Raw genomic sequence first — 17,651 nt, forward strand, 5'->3', positions numbered from 1 at the left:
TTAATATTGTTAAAATGGCCATATCACCAAAACCAATCTATAGATTCAATGTAATATCCATCAAGGTACCAATGACATTATTCACAGAACTAGAAAAAATAGTCCATTCATATGGAAAGATAAAAGACTCAGAATATCCAAAGCAATTCTAAGCAAACAAACAAATAAGAAAAATGCTGGAGGCATCACAATACCGAACTTTAAATTGTACTACAGAGCTATAGTAATAAACTACACAGTACCAGCATGAAACAAACAGTCACATAAATTAAGGGAACAACAGAGACAAATCCACATAGATACAGTCATTTTATCGTTGACAAAGGTAGCAAAAACTTATGGAGAAAAGATAGCCGTTTTGGGTTGTTGTTGTTTTTGGTACTGGGGATTGAATTCAGGGGCACTCAACCACGAAGCCATATCACCAGCCCAATTTTTGTATTTTCTTTAGAGACAGAATCTCACTGAGTTGCTTAGTATCTAGCTAAATTGCTGAGGCTGGCTTTGAACTTGAGATCCTCTTGCCTCTGCCTCCCAACCCTCAAAAGGTAGCCTTTTAAACAAATGGTGCTGAAAAAATTGGCTAATTATATATAGATGAGTGAGACTAGACCCTTATCTCTCATCCTGCACAAAAGTATACTCAAAGTGGATCAAAGACCTAGGAATTAGACCAAAAACTTAGCAAATGCTCGAAGAAACATAGGGTCAACATTCCAACACACAGGCACAGGCAACAACTTCCTCAATAGGACACTTAAAGCTCAGGAAATAATACCAAGATATGACAGCATCAAATTTAAAAGCTTCTGCACAACAAAGGAAACAATTAAAAACATGAAAAATAAGTCCACAGAATGAGAAAAATCTTTGCCATGTACTCTTCTGACAAAGGATTAATAACTAGAATACAAAAAGAACACAAAGAACTTAAACACCAAAACAAACAAAAAACCGAGTCAATAAATGGGCAAATGAACTAAACAGACATTTTTCAAAAGAAAAAAAAATAACAATAGCCAACAAATATCTACAAAATGTTCAACATTTTTAGCAATCAGGGAAATGCACATCAAAACTATACTAAGATTTCATCTCACTCCATTTAAAATGGTAGCCATCAAGAAAAAAATAAAAATAAATGCTGGCAAGGGTATGGGGGATAAGGAACACTTGTATACTCTCGGTGGACTGTAAATTAGCACAACCACCATGGAGGTTCCTCAAAAGAATAGAATGGAACCACAATATGACCCAGGTCTACAATTCAGTGGTATTTATCCAAAAGAATTAAAATCAGCATACTACAGCAACATATGCTTACTCATGCAGTACAACTTAACAACAGTCAAATTTAGAACTAGTATAAGTGTCTGTCAACAGATGAATAAATAAAGAAAATGTGTTATATATACACAATGGAGTTAGAACTAGTGCAGGTGTCTATCAACAGATGAATGGATAAAGAAAATGTGTTATATATACACAATGGAGTTTTAGTTGGTCATAGGAACGAAATTATGTCTTTTGCAGGAAAATACATGAAACTCAAGGGCATTATGTTAAGCAAAATAAATCAAACTCCTTGAAAGTCAAGGGTCCTATGTTTTCTCTCATATATGGAAGCTAGAGAAAAAAAAAAAAAAGTGTGTGGGGGGCAGTCTCATGAAAATAGAAGGGAGACCAGTAGAGTACAGAAAGGAGGGAAAAGAGAGGGGAGGTATTGAGGCATGAAAACCACCAAATATCCAGTCTATAGCATTCTGTTATAGAAGTATGAAACCAGTAAGACAAATGCTATAGCAGCACAGTAAAGAGAACAACCAATATTGCCTAGGTAAGTTAGGGAAGTCTGTGGAGGGAAGATGATACCTAAATATGATAAGAAACAGTTCTCCAGAAAGAAAAGACAGAAAAGCACACAATACAGAGGGAACAACATGTGGAAGACTGAACAGTGAAAGAAATCATATGGTAGTCAGCAGTAATTAACTGGATGCACCTTTAAAAAATTATCCATTATGTACCTACCATGTTTGAGCCCTGGGTTCAATCCTAGCACTGCAAAACAACACCCCTCCCCCACAAAAAAGTAAAATCCAAAAAACAATCTATATCTGTATCTATCTATTTCTAAAAGGCAAAGCTTGAAAGTCAGGATGGACCAAATTCTGTGATGTACTGAGGAATAAACTAAGAATTTAAAGTAGAAGATAAAAATGACACATCTTTTAGAAAGAAAATCTTGGTAGAAACAGAAAAGACAAGATGAGACATAGAGAAATGTTACTAAAAAACTAATTAACCACTAGGGTACTTAACACTGAGCTATACCCCCAGATCTTTTTTCAGATGGGGCACTGCTTGAGGGTGGAATGACAATGAAATGAGTTTCCTCTCTGACGTTTTAGGACTAAGCAAGGTCCTCTCAAGATCTTTCTATTTGAGCTAAAATGCTTTATTTCAGATATGGATAAACTGAATTTTATCTCCCAGAATCTTAAAAATTATCAATGTGAAATTCTCTATACAGAGTTAGACTGGGTGCATACAGCTTCTTTTTTTTCTTTAGGACTCCTGCAGCATCTTTGGCTCTTTAAAGTGAGGGGGGACAAAATCAAGAGAAGCATGTTTTTGCTTTTTGCACACACACATAATTTTCTCTATCATGCCACTGCTACTGGAGAGCTCATTAAGTGCAGGGCTCAGTGATAGCCAGGGAGGAAAGGAGACAACAAAAAACAACATATAGTCCATGGAGCTTACACTTAGTTAAGTAAGGTAAGCAAAGACTCAATGAATAGATTAAAGGTTGGATAATTATAGCATGTGGGCCAAAATTGCTTGTTTTTATAAATAAGGCTTATAACCATGCTTTTTATTTTTTCTAATTAAATTAAATTAGGTTAAATTGAGGTACTGGAAATTGAACCCAGGGCTGCTCTACCATGAATCTATGTTTCTAGCCCTTTCTATTTTGAAACAGGATCTTGCTAAGTTAACCCAAGCTGGCCTCAAACTCATGATCCTCCTGCCTCAGCCTCTCAAGTAGCTGGAATTACAGGTATGTGCCACCATGCCAATTTTACATATTGTATATGGAGGCTTTTTTCTTGCAATTCATAGTTGAATGGTTCTAACAGAAGTTGCATGGCTCTGCTGGGTACAGTGGCACATGTTTGCAATCTCAGCTACTCAGAACAAAGGCAGGAGGACTTATTGCCAAGTTCAAGACCAGCCTGAGAAACTCAGTGAGACCTTTTCTCAAAATAAAAAACAAAATGCTGGGGATGTAGCTCAGAGGCCAAACACCCCTGGGTTCAATCCTCAGCATTAGCCTCCTGGAAAATAAAAAATTATATGGCCCTCAAAGCCAAAAATATTTACTATTTGGAATTTACAGAAAAGTTTATCAATCACTAAAACAGACCATTAATTAATTGTAATTGTGAAAAATATGACAAAAATAACCTGGTTCTTATGGAGTAGTAAAGAGATCCCCCTGAAAACATGAAGGATAATCAGATCAAAGGAAAAGACCCAAAGGCAAGGCTGGAAGGACTGGCATTATTTAAAAAACAACAACAACAACAAAAAAACCCAAGGTGTGAAGGAACATGGTATATTTCAGGAACTGACAAAAGTTAAGTGCAGCTTGAGTACAGAGTATAATTACAGAGTGTTGCAAGACGAGATCAGAAAGGCTAGCACAAGTTACATGATGCAGGGCATTCAAGGCCACAACCCAGACTTTATATCTTTATCTGTAAGGCAATGAGAAACTATCACAGATAGCTGCAGAGGAATAATATGAGTAATCTATACTTTTAGAAGATTTCTGTTTTGTGGGAAACAATGGGAGAGGAGGTGTGCAATGGTAGATGCAACTTATGGATTAAGGGAATGATAGGATGGACTATAAGGATGTAAAGAAGAACACAGTTGAGGGATATATAGGAAGTGGAATTGGCAGAGTATAGGGAATGACTAAGCTGAAAAATATGAAGGAAAGACAGCTGACAATGGTTCCTACAACATGGCATGTATAAGTGCTTGACAGGATACACAAGGGGAGAGAAGAATGGAAGGAAAAGGAGGTATCGGAGGAAAAAATGAACTCAATTTAAGTGTAAAGTGTCTAAAAACAAAATGGAGATGTCCACTTAAGAGTTGATACATGTGCCAGTTGTTTAATTGAAAGGATGAGATCAAAATTTTAGTTAGGTTTAAATGATGAAAGTTTTTGCTAACTGGATGTATGTATCATAGCTTATATCTATTACTTTTTTGTATGGAGTAAACAGACATAGAAAAAGAAATTATCCCTAGGAGAAGAGAGAAGACAGCACAGGCGGGAAAAAAGTTAAAAAGACCTAAAGCCAGAAAAAGAAAATGTACCCGCTTTACCATTTTTGTGAGATTTTTCTGTTCTGCTCAACTGAACTCAAAAAGTTCAAATAAAGGCAATAGGGGTATTTTCAGTCTATACAGTTAGAAGAAATACAGATTCCCAGCTATAAAATGGTCTCAAAATATGATCCTTAAATAAGACTTGAAGTCACTTATCATATTGCTTTTGAGCCTAGATTAATCATCTTATAGTTAAAAAGAAGAGGTTATTTTGCATTCTAGAGCACTTAAAATGTTAGTTTTTTCCCTTGGTAGTACTGGGGATTAAATCCAGGTGTACTCTACACCACTGAACTACATCAACAGTCCTTTTTTAAAATCTGACTTTGAGACAGAGTCTTGCTAAATTGCCCAGGCTGGTCCTGCCTGAACTTGCCTCAGCCTCCTGAGTAGCTGGGATTACAGGTGCATACAACCACATTCTGCTGTGTGAACTTTTTTCTTTGGAACACTACAAAGTTGAAGACTATGAATGATACTGTCATTATAATGATAAAAAATTAAACCCATATGAAAGAGAATTCTCAAAACTTACTTTTCAAGCTCTTCCTGAGAATGGGCAAATGTACAATTTGTTCCTCGTGGACACCCCCCTTGCTGTCGCAAATCTCGGCACATACTAGTCTTGTACTTGCTATTTGGCTGAGGCTATAAAAAAGAAGACATTCAATGTGTGAAAAATGATGATTCCAGTTGTTATTCACTCTTGGAACTTCAGAACTTTATAATCATACACTTAATTCTTTATCACATTAGACAAGTAATTCTTGTGCTGAAACAACTACCATTCCATATGTGACATAACCCTGAGTTAGCATTTTAGACATTCTTTCTGAAGATCATCTGAAATGGTTCAATACAATGCAATATCCATGGATAGAAAGATTTTTCTCACTAGCTTATTGCTATATTAAAACTGTGATACCAATATTAAATAATTTTAAAAAGCCTTTTAAAAAAAGTCATAAGCTTTGTCCACTTAAGCTTTCCCAGGAAAGGCAGAATACCATTTCCCTGAAAGTGAAAAATTACCAGTTGTAAACTTGGAGGTACAATTTTATTCTTAGGCTTAAGCTGTTTAAGTTTACACAAATAATGAGGAAGACTATAAAATTATAGCATCATAGATGCTATAATTTGCATCAAAGTCTCAGAAGAGGTCATTCTTATTTTACCATCTGAACAATATTATTCAGTTGATATTTGAATATAATATCTTCTAATCAAATAAGGATAGAAGAGCGAAAGATAACAGACTCTGGGATAGGTTTAATCCAAGTTGTCACTTACTGACATCATCACCTTAGATGTTCTTTAACCTCTTTAAATTTCAGCTTAGGAAAAGAAATTACCTTGTAGGTAGCTGTGAGGATTAGAAATAACATACGTAAAATATTATACAGAGGGACTGGCCCACATTAACTTAACAAATGGAAGTTATTATCAAAATAATGATTATAATTTAACTTTCTCTACAGTACATTGAAGATAATATCTTATAAATTCAAATGGAAATTCATTCGAGAGATAGCAATGGAGAAAAAAGTGATATCTTCCAACTGTAGAAAAGAACTGAACAAAATCTTTGGAGGGAATCAATAAGCTATACTTGGGTCAAAACCATTCTGTTTTCAGTGAACTCATATCAAAGATAACCTCTACACTCTTGCTGTGCTATGTACTTATCAAGTACATTTAAAACTGAGTTCTCCCAAAAACAAAAAAACAAGAGATAATAAAAACATGAGATGGATGGGGATGTACCTTAGTGGCAAAGCACTTGCTTTGCATGCACAAGGTCTTTGGATTTGATCCCTAGCATCACAAAAACAAATGAATAAACAAAAAAGAAGTTATAAGAGAAGAGTCACAGGAAGAGTCCATTAACCAAACAGGTTAAGAAGTTCATGATGAAACTGAGCTAGAGATAAGAGTAGCCAGAAGTGCAATAAATATACATACTTGAGGTGTCTCATGGCCTTTTCTGCTATAATTCTGTATGAAGTCCACAAGGCCATGAACCACTGTTTTAACAGCTACCATTGCATTTTCTAGCTGCTCCCAGGTAGGCGAAACAGCATCTAAAATAAGCATCAAGGGGATGGGGGATGGGGAGAATGTGTTAGCAGTAATTCTCGTGTTATTTACCTCAAAGGTAGACACAGTACAAACACTCGAGCATTTTTTCACATACCTGGATTAGGGTCTATGTTTGCAAGAAGCTCTAAATGAGGCCTTAGTCTATTCAAGTTAGCTGGGTCACCGGTTCGTTGCAAAACAATTGTCAATTCCTGAACACTCTTTGCAAATGATTCTGGAGACTGCAGCTAACAAATAGAAAAAAAGAATGGTTTTTACTCTTTGACACATAATATATTCTAACATTTTTAATGTCTCAGTTACTTAACAGGTTTTCAAGTGTCTTCAGATTTCATAGTAGGAGTATCAATGATGAAGTAAATTTTCATCTCAGAATCTGCCCTATGAAACTCATCATTAGACACTTAGAAAACATATTCATAAGCTGTATTAGCTCTCTGGGGTCAGAATACAGATACACTTGAGACCTTGTAAGCCTAGCTGCTTTTATACTGGCATCCTATGTTTGTTTCCCTAATACATTTCCTAGTCTATTTTTTTATTTATTACCATTAAGTGGCACTAATCACCGAGCCACATTCCCAGCCTTTTTATTTTTTTACTTTGAGACAGGGTCTCACTCAGTTGCTCAGGGCCTCTGTAAATTGCTGAGCCTGGCTTTGAACTTGCAATCCTCCTGTTTCAGCTTTTTGAGTCACTGGGATTAAAGGTATACACCACTATATTCAGCTGCCCCTAATTTATTTTGAAGGTTAAAAAAATAATATTTAAAAAAAATTAGTTTGGAACAGTCTGATATTTAAAAACATGGAAATCTCCACTGTTTGTCTCTTTAGTCCCTTTAAAACAGAGATAGTCTTAAGACTTATAATGGTTTGACTCATGATTTTTCAACTTTACAATGGTGTGTAAGAAACACATATTCAGTAAAAATGTATTTCAATTCCATATTTGACCATTCCCCTGGCTAGTGATAAAGCAGTATGATATTCTCTAATAATGCTGGGCATTGGCAGTGAGGCTATATGATCATTGAGGATAAATAATTGATACTTTGTTTAACTGTTTATTCTATGATGATGTTCATTAAGTTAGGTATATTAAATGCATTTTCAACTCAGATGGGTTTACCAGGACACGAGCAGGGGAGCATCTGTATTCTAATACTCTTCTGTGTAACAATAATGTTATAAAATTAGCATCTCTAATTTTACAAACCTTGTCAATGATAGATTGCATGTGTGATTTATGAGCCAAGTCACCATATAAAAGTGAGGACCACTGTTCAGGTGAAATACGAAGTCCTGCTTCCATAGCAATATGAACAATTTGGGCATCATGTTCTCTGCGTAGTGCCTCATAACTCCGGAATTCCTCCTTTAGCTGCATCAGGGAAGAGTCTTCATCTCTTTTAGTAACCTAATAGAAAAGCAAAAAATAGAACTCATTAAAACTCATCTGCTCTTTTACCCTCAACCACTTAATTCACTTTTTTGGGGGAGTAAAAGAGTCCATACTACATTAAGAGACACCACACAAAGTAGATAAAAGTTAAGATAATGTTCACACCACATTCCTTTTTGGGACAAATTTATTTGTGTAACTAAATATACAGTCCTTCTTTTCAATGAGTTCAGCAATTGGCAGGGAAGAGACACTTGTAAACAGAAAATTATAGGAAGAATGCTATTATAAAGCTCTATGGCAACACAGAAGAAAGGCAATTAAATGTGATTGTTAAGGGGAGGAAAGTGATCTCTGCAAAAGCCTTCTTCCAGCTAAAGACTACATGAACTACATCTTGGAGAATGAACAGGAGTTTTCAAGGCAAAGAAAAATGAGAAATAGAATTCTCAAAAGAGCAGCAGTGATAAAACAGAAACATGAAAGAGTGAAGGACATAGTTAAAGCTAAGATACAGACCAGAGAAAAATCAGATGGCCTTGTATACTGTGTTAAGAAATTTGGATATTATTCTAAAGGGTATGAAAAGTCAATAAGAACTCTTAAGAAAAAGAGTGATATGATCAGATTCATGTTTTAAGAAATATAACTTTGGTAGTAACAGAAATAGATACAGATAAGCAAGAAATCCAGCCAATGAGGGCTGGGGTATAGCTCAGTGGTAGAGTACCAGCCTGGCATGTACTTAAGAAAAAAACAAAATAAAACAAAAAACCAGAAGAAACTCAGTCAATAGTCAATGGGTATACAAGAGTTAGTTTTCAAAGAGTTTCACACGAACTAGTGAAATTGTCTAATAACATAAATGTGTAGGTATATGGATGGATAATTTCCACAATAAATGATATGTACTTACTCCTGAACCACTAAAACTTCAGATAAACCATTAAAACTACTAACCAGTAATGATAACCAAAACTTGGTTAGAATTCAGAACACACAAGACTAGTTCAGGTTCTGAAACAGACTGGATAAATCATTCAAATTACTCAAAATTTAGGTTCCCTATTGGTAGAAGAAAATAGTCCTATGCTGAACACTGGGCTGAGGCAGGAAGAGTTCAAGTTCAAGGCCAGTCTAAACAACTGTAGCTCAGGGATAAAGAGCCTCAAATGTGATCCCAAGTATCAAAAACGAAACAAAAAACAAAACAAACAACAACAAAACAACCCCAGACCACCTCTGTGGGTGTTTTACTGCTGTTGTTGGCACATTGGACAATAGTGACAGGCCACCAAGAACATGAATGAGGTAATCAGGTCATAATAAGATCACAATTCTCTTTGGGAATCCATAAATACATTAGAGAAGAGTTTGGGAAATTTAGAATTTTAATTAATACAATCTCAGGTATTTAAGAAAAAGCAGAATATGAGTGTACCTAGGAAGTAACAAAAATCTATGTTCTATCATAACCTACCTAAAGAAGCAATGAGGAAACAAAAGGAGGAATTATCAACTTAAATAACAGAAAAAACAAAGTTAAAGATCTAGAGGTTGGTCTCGCTCATCTAAGCACCATGTATGATACAGTGTGTACCAGGGACAGCATAAGAAGTACAGAAGTCAGACATAGGTAGTGAGCAGAACCTGGTCCTATTGAAGTGCTAACATGTATCAAAATCATCTGTGAAGCTTTGAAAGACAGAATCTCAGATCTACTGAATCAGAATCCCTGGATTCAAAGACTACACAATTAAAAAGTATTTTTGAAATCTTAAGTCCAACTTAAGATAAACTCAATTAGAATTCCTGGGGACAAAGCTCAGGAATGAATATTTTCAAAAGCTCCACATGTGATTCTAATATGTACCTTCAATTAGGAAATACCGGACTAGGGGCTGGGATTGTGGCTCAGCGGTAGAGCACTCGCCTAGCACGTGCAGGGCCTTGGGTTCAATTCTCAGCACCACATAAAATAAATAAGTAAAATAAAGATTGTGTCCAACTACAACGAAAAAATAAATATTAAAAAAAAAGAACTACCAGACTAAAACTTAGCATCATTAATTTCCCTTGTTCTCATTCCATGTTCAGCAAACAAAGGTTTGATACTTTTTACAAGAAAATATCTACCAATGTGAGAATTCATAGCATTCAAGAACTGCATTTCTCATTACAAATTAATAAAGCTCTTGATGTATGTGATCTTCGTTAGATGATCATCATCCTGAAGACAAATGTACTGTATGAGCCCACAAAATTTAGGTCTCTAGAGTATGAAGATGAATAACAGACCTTGGTCAATGATGAATCTGTTAAAAGTAAATTTCACCAAGTAAGGCCTTCTGGCAGTAAGTCAACATGATATCCTTTTATTCATACAATCACTGCACTTTAACATTTTAAACCATGTGGCAATAAGGATGAAATGAGAACATAAAATTGAAACAACTTTCTAAACTAGTGTTATTCAAGTATCACTTATCAGGAGCAGTTATAGATATATGCCAATCATAAAGCACAAATCAATATGATACCTATGAAGAAAAACATTGTATCAGTGATACATAGTGTGAAAACCTAGTCATTTCAGAAGGGCAAATGATCTCTGTAATTTGGCTGCTTAGCCAATAACTTATATATTTAAGGAATCAGAGATTGATTTCATTTCCCTAGGGACATGAAATCAAACATTACAACTGTCATGCATGTAAGAGTCCAAACCTCATTATTAGAGTTAAATGAATCCATTTGAATGCATTTCTATCATCAATTATCTGTTATCTAAAATTGAACAGTCTGCTAAGGAAATCCTTTTCTGTCTGTACAATTTTTGTTCTTGGGAATTTAAAAAGAGCAAAATAACCTAAACAGGCTTTGGTTTCAAATTAGATGCCTTATTTTCACAGAGGCCCAGGGTCTATTTCTAAGTCCTAGACCTTTCTCAAAATATTACACTCCTGTAATACAGATAAATTTTAAGGGGATACCTGCTTTCTACCTTTCTGAACACCTTTCACTATCTACCAGCCTGTTAAACAATGAAACATTTTTAAAACATCTTGCCCTTTCTACCAAACAAAATCCACAAAGAATGCAAAATAAGGCAGTCCCCTCAATTTTTCATTTTCTTGTCATCCTTAGGATTTCCATATTAAAGACTTTAATATTACATAAAATGAAGTATATATAAAAAAAGAAGTTTTTAATATAGTTACTGACTCCCTTTTAAGATGAAAAATGTAAATAAATTAGGCTTCTTTCTTCCACTTTAAGTTTTTTTCCCCCTAATTTAGAGTAAAAAATTCACCAAATTAGGGGCTGGGGCTGTAGCTCAGTGGCAGAGTACTTGCCTTGCACGCGTGAGGCCCTGGGTTCAATCCTCAGCACCATATAAAAATAAACAAAATAAAGGCATGCTATCCAACTACAACTACAAAAAAAAAAAAAAAAAGTTCACCAAATTATCCTCTGTTCTACTCTGCGTAACTGAAACCGTATTTGGTATCACAGATGCAATCAATGTAGAAGGAAAAAAAATTTTTCTCAACTTTTTTAAGCATTCTGCTACCAGATTGGGTAATACAAATTCTAGAAAGCCTCTGACTCACATAGAAGTACGAATTCTTTACATAGTTCCTCAATGCTTACCTTAAAACAAGAAGCTCGATACAGTAGTTGCACAACATGACCAATACTTGTTTTTGATGCCTGAGGAAATCTTGGTTCTAGTCTTTGCACAACAAAAAGTACCAGAACTTTCCTGGAGAGAGCAGAACCATCTTCTAATGCCAGCAACACCAGCTTCAAGGCCTCTTCTTGCATAGCTAGAAATTATTAAAGGAACATTAAATGTTCATTATCCTATTAGTTTATGGTGGTCCATTCCCACAATCGGTATTTAATTAGCACAAAGAAAGGATATCACGTATAGATGAATACAGTTTATTTTAAAAATAAGCATGCAAAAGAAAACATATTTCCTACTAATAAACAATCAGAACACCAGTCAAAAGAACTCAAAATTATCATTTGCAGGTATACAATAATCAATTAGATAATGATAATGTTAAGGTGAAAAAGTAATTCATAAAATACTTAGAACTACCGATAATAACATGTAAAGATGGGGCTGGGGTTGTGGTTCAGTGGTAGAGCACTTGCCTATCATGCATGAGGCACTGGGTTCAATGCTCAGTACCACATAAAAATAAATAAATAAAGGCACTGTGTCCATTTACAACAACAACAACAAAAAATTAAAAAAGAATAAAAATTTAAAAAAAAACATGCAAAGAACATACAGGTGGCATATGCATGAGAATGTTATTCTGCCTGTCAGAAACTACTCTGTAAAAAATTTATAAATGATTAGTCTCTGGATGCAATACCCGAAGAGGGTATTTATACTGTTTTAAAACCAGGGATATATAGTGTATCCTGAATCAAATCATGAGGGAGCATGAGGCAAACCTAGATTAAGAAATATTCTAACACCGTGTGCAGTGGCACATGCCTGCAATCCCAGCGACTTTGGAGGCTGATGCTGGGGATCCCAAGTTTGAGGCAGGCTAGAGCAATTTAGTGAGGTCCTAACCAATGTGAGACCCTGTCTCAAAATTTAGAAAAAGCTTGGGAGGAGGAGGGGGAAAGAGAGGGGAGGGGAGGGGAAGAGAGGGGAAGAGAGGGGAGGGGAGGGGAGGGGAGGGGAGAGCGGGGCTGGGGATACAGTTCAGTGGTAAAATGCACCTGGGTTCAATCCCCAGTACACACTCCACCCCAAAAAATTTGTAAAGTAAATGGCATGTGTTCCTCAACATAAACATCATGGAAGATACAGGTTGAGAAGTGGTTCCAGATTAAAGAAAACTAAAAGATAAATGACAAATACATTGAGTATGAACTAGATCTTACACTAGAAGAAAATAAATGCTATAAAAAAGACATTTTTGGAATAATTGAAAAAATTGGAATATGAACTATAAATTGTACTGTATCAAAGTAAAAGTTTTTGAATGTGATAAACATATTGCTATTACATACAGAATATCCTTGTTTTTAAAAAAATTTTGGTCAATGTGGGTAAAGAGCATTCAGGAGGGCTGGGGTTGTGGCTCAGTGGTAGAGCGCTCCCCTGGCATGTGTGAGGCACTGGGTTTGATCTTCAGCACAACATAAAAATAAATAAATAAAACAAAGGTATTGTGTCCATCTACAACAAAAACAAAACAAATAGCATTTAAAAAAAAAAAAAAGAGCATTCAGGAAATTTTCTGCATTATTTTTGCAATGTTTCAATAAATTTAAAATTATTTCAAAATTGAGCCGGGAGCGGCAGTGCACACCTGTAATTCCAGCAACTTGGGAGGCTGAGGCAGGAGGATTACAAGTACAAAGACAGTCTCAGCAACTTATGGAGGACCTAAGCAACTTAGCAAGACCCTTTCTCAAAAAAAAAAAATAAATAAATAAAAAGAGCTGGAATGTGGCTCAGTGGTTAAGTGCCCCTGGGTTCAATCCCTGGTACCAAAAAAAAAAAAAAAAAAAAAAAAAAATATTCAAAATTGAAATTTAAAAGTACATGGTTATCAATTAAAAAATCCAAAACTTTAGAGCTGAGAATCTACAGTCAAAATCAAACTCCATTTTCCAAGGTGAGGCTATTCAGACCTACAGAAGTTAAGTGACTAAACTAATGAAACAATTAGTTAGTAGCTAAACTAGAGCTTGAAACAAAGACTTAAAAACAAAACAAAACAAAAAAACCTTAAGGTAAAATTCACATAAAATTACCCATTCAAAAATGTACAGGGCTGAGAATGTAGCACTCATGCACACACACAACAAATGTATAATTTGGAGGTGACATTTAATACATTCATAATGTTGTATAGCTATCAACTCTATCAAGTTCTAAGAATTTTCATTACTCCAAAGGAAATCCCATAGTCATTAAGCAGTCACTTCTCATACCCTCTGTTCCATAGATCCCTGGCAACTATTTAACTGGTTGTCAGGTCTCTTTCACTTATAGTGAAATACTATAGTATTTCCCACATGCAGCATGCATCAGTAATACTTCAATCTTTTTTTTATGGCTGAATAATATTCTATTTATGTATATATCTCATTTTGTTTATTTATCACCTAACAACTGGACTGTATCTACCTTTTAACTATTAAAAATAATACCACTATAAACATTTGTGTCCAAATATATTTGAGGACCTATTTTCTATCCTTTTGGGTATATACCTATGAATGAATCTGTTGGGTCATGTTTAACTTTAGGGGAACTCCCAAATTGGTTTCCCCACAGCAGTGCAGTTTACATGTCCTCATCAACAATTGTTATTTTCTATCTTCTAAAATTGTGGCTACCTAAATAGGTGCAAAGTGGTACCCTATTGTGATTTCTTTATTTTTGCAGTGCTGGGGACCAAACAAAGTTTATGACTCATGAATGCTAGGCAACTGCTTTACCACTGAGTTATGCCCCCTATGTGTCATTACAATTTTGACTTGTATTTCCCTAGTAACTAAAGATGCTCATATGTCTCTTGGTTATTTGTGTCTCTTTGGAGGTTCAGTCTTTTATCTACTTTTAAGTTGGGCTTTTTGTTGTTGAGTTACAGAATAAAAATCTGATATTTAATCTGGTGCTTCTTAGGTTAAGATAAGTAAACATAATGAAATATACAAGTTATATAAAATATGAATTTAAAAATATTTTTAAATTTAACTTTGTATTATGGAAAACTTTAAACATACACAAAAGTAGAGCTAACAATATCCATCCAGTTGTTTTCAAGTTTCAACTAATTCTTTCTTTTCCAGTTTGTTCTGGCTGGAGTGTTTGGAAGAAAGTTCCAGATAACTTATTATTTTACTTTTAAATACATTTTGTATTTCTAATAAGTAAGGCTTCTAAAAATATTAATAAGACAACTGTCACACCTAACAAAATTAACACATTTCCTTGATATAATTAATATTCAATCCATGTTCTATTTTTCCCATTGTCTCAAAATGTCTTATTACAGTTGGTTTAAGTATCCAAATAAATCCATACAATTCTTTTCAGTTGATATGTCTTTAGGCTTTAAAAACAAAATGAAACAAAACAAAACCTATATCATTGCCTTGCCACCTTTATCCTCCTTTTCAAAGAAAAGTTCATTTATTGTTGAAGAAACACTTTTTCTAAAGAATTTTCTTAGATCAGCACAGTGTTGGAACACCTGTAATCTCAGCGACTCAGAAGGCTGAAGCAAGGGGATCAGTTGAAGTCAGCCTGGGCAACTTGGCAAGATCTTCCTGTCTCAAAATAAAAAGGACTAGGGATATGGCTCAGTGGTAAAGTACTACTTACTGGGTTCAATCCTCAGTACTGGAAGAAAAAAAATTTCTTTATTCTATATTAGTTTCATTGTGCTTATAGTATTTTTAAATATGTTCCTCTACCTCCCTCATTTCAGGTAAACCAAAAGCTTAATTAAATTCAGATTTAGGTCTTTTTCTTTTTTTGTTTTTGGCCAACCACACATATATTACATGAAGAGACAGATATGCAGAAAGCCTAGCTGTCTTGCTTTTAGCAAAAAGAAAAAAATTTTTTGCAGGGGGCTGGGATTGAATCTGGAGTACATTACCACTGAGCTAAATCTCTAGTTCTTTTTGAGACAGATTCTTACTAAATTGCTGAGGCTGTCCTTGAACTTGGAATCCTCTTGCCTTAACAATCCCCAAGCCCTGCTTGAGTTATTGGGATTACAGACATGTGCTACCACACTTGGCAATGTTGAATTGATCAGTGGGTTCAGACCCTATCCACCTATTGTAAATTTCCCCAGTAACATTTCATCCAATGATTTTAATGCTGGTGATGTAGCTCAACGGTAGAATGCTTGCATAGCATTCACAAGGCCATAGATTCATTCCACAGTACCACAAAAAGGAAAACAAAAACAAAAATTCAAACCCTAATAATCCTTGACTAAGCCCATTAATTAATTTAGAGGTGCAAAATTGTGGTTTTTCTAATTTTATAATTTTTCTTCTAAATTTATTAGTTGGAATTCTGCTAAAAAAAGACACTTCCCTCAACATAGAAGAGTTATCCCTAAAATAGTCTGCATAAGAAAGGCAGGAAAAAAAATGCTCAGCTTCTTTCTAACTCTTGTTCTTTCAATTTTCAGAATATTATGTTACTGCTCTAGCAACTGCCAAAGATGACCACTTAATATTTTCTTACTACAATTAGGAACTCAACCCATTATCGTCATCACTCATTTTTATGTCTAAATTGTCCATTTATGTCCAATGTAAGCTTCTTCAAGTTCAAGTCTATGACTTTTTAACAAGATTCTATAAGTTTCTGATACCTTTTTTGCTTTCTAGCACAAGATTTTCCAGGTTTATCTTTTACTTTCCCATCTTACAACTGGAATAAGACATTTATTCAGAGTCCTGCCTCTTTTTAGGGGGAACTGATATTACTCAAGCTTACAATTTTGGTGCTTTAATTATTAATTGCTTCTAAATCTTTTCAGCAGACAGACAAGGATATTAATAATTTTTAGAAGAGAAAAACAAGTAAATCTGAGTAAATTCTGCCAATTCTAATTTAAGACTACAGGGTTTTTACTTAAATTTCACTGATTTCATAGTCGTATCATTTTTAAATGCTGAAAATATTGATTTCTGATGGCATTAACATAATAATGTAATTGATTTATATACAACCGTGTCTTATTAGTTTCAAAATAACACCACCAGAATTATGAACAACAGGCCCACTGAATATAATTTAGGATTTATACATCCCACTAGGGATAAAGAAATCAAAATATTATGTTCTAAAGTCACCTAAAATAATTTATTCCTATATGGATATGCATTTACCTTCATAAATTTTAGCCTTATTAAATTTTTATAGCACTGAGGATCAAACTCAGGGTCTTGTGCATGCTAGCGAGGTAAGCACTCTACTAAGCTACATCTATCTCCAACCCCTTAACTATATTTTTAGATATTATTTTGTTTTAATCACTTTTAAATTTTGGGGGTGCGGGTACCAGAGATTGAACTCAGGGGCACTCAACCACTGAGCCACATCCCCAGTCCTGTTCTGTATTTTATTTTGAGAAAGGGTCTCACTGAGTTGCTTAGTGCCTAGCTGTTGCTACAGGTGGCTTTGAACTCACAATCCTGTTTCAGCCGCCCAAGCTGCTGGGATTACAGGTGTGCACCACCATGTCGGGCTTCGCTTTTAAATTTTTAAAAATTTTATTTAAAACCTTTATAAGACACTTATGTGGTTCCTAAATTCAAAAAAAGGTAATCAGCATTCTCTGTTCCTTTCTTACCTTTTTTTCTTCCACAAAATTTTGTTATTTTTATTTTTCCTGCCAATGTTTCTTTTGAAGGATTTAAATGAATAAAGTAGGTAAAGATTCTGTCTCCCTCTTTTTCTTACATAGAATACTACACTATTCTGCACCTTGCTTTTATTTTTTTAACTTAAAAATATATCTGGAGATCATGCCCTTCCTCACTGCTCTCAACAGCTGCATAGCACTGCACTAGAAAGATAAACCACAGTGGTACTGAGTCAGAACCTTATTATAGATGTTCAGGTTACTTCTAGATGTCTGCTTTTACAAATAGTGCTTTATAACTTTATGTGTTTTGTATTTTTGCTGTATCTTTGGATTGACTCCTTAAATGGGATG

General features: G+C 34.8%; 1 protein-coding gene and 1 non-coding gene across 8 annotated transcripts in view; both read right to left on the reverse strand.

The window, feature by feature from the left end:
• Rc3h2 (ring finger and CCCH-type domains 2) overlaps nucleotides 1–17,651 on the reverse strand; it is a 56,211-nt gene that overhangs the window by 24,145 nt on the left and 14,415 nt on the right. For all 7 annotated transcript variants that reach the window (XM_071600917.1, XM_071600915.1, XM_071600914.1 and 4 more), the window contains 5 exons: nucleotides 11,569–11,744; nucleotides 7,729–7,929; nucleotides 6,605–6,737; nucleotides 6,373–6,491; nucleotides 4,946–5,058 (listed from right to left, as the gene is read on the reverse strand). In XM_071600917.1, coding sequence (XP_071457018.1) covers nucleotides 4,946–5,058; nucleotides 6,373–6,491; nucleotides 6,605–6,737; nucleotides 7,729–7,929; nucleotides 11,569–11,744 — 742 coding nt within the window. The remainder of the gene's footprint in view (nucleotides 1–4,945; nucleotides 5,059–6,372; nucleotides 6,492–6,604; nucleotides 6,738–7,728; nucleotides 7,930–11,568; nucleotides 11,745–17,651) is intronic.
• Nucleotides 6,819–6,929, reverse strand: LOC114100852 (small nucleolar RNA SNORD90). Its single transcript, XR_003584152.1, has one exon. It is a non-coding gene; the product is annotated as a small nucleolar RNA SNORD90 (small nucleolar RNA).

This window comes from Marmota flaviventris, chromosome 13 (genome assembly GCF_047511675.1).
Source record: "Marmota flaviventris isolate mMarFla1 chromosome 13, mMarFla1.hap1, whole genome shotgun sequence".
Lineage (NCBI taxonomy): Eukaryota > Metazoa > Chordata > Mammalia > Rodentia > Sciuridae > Marmota > Marmota flaviventris.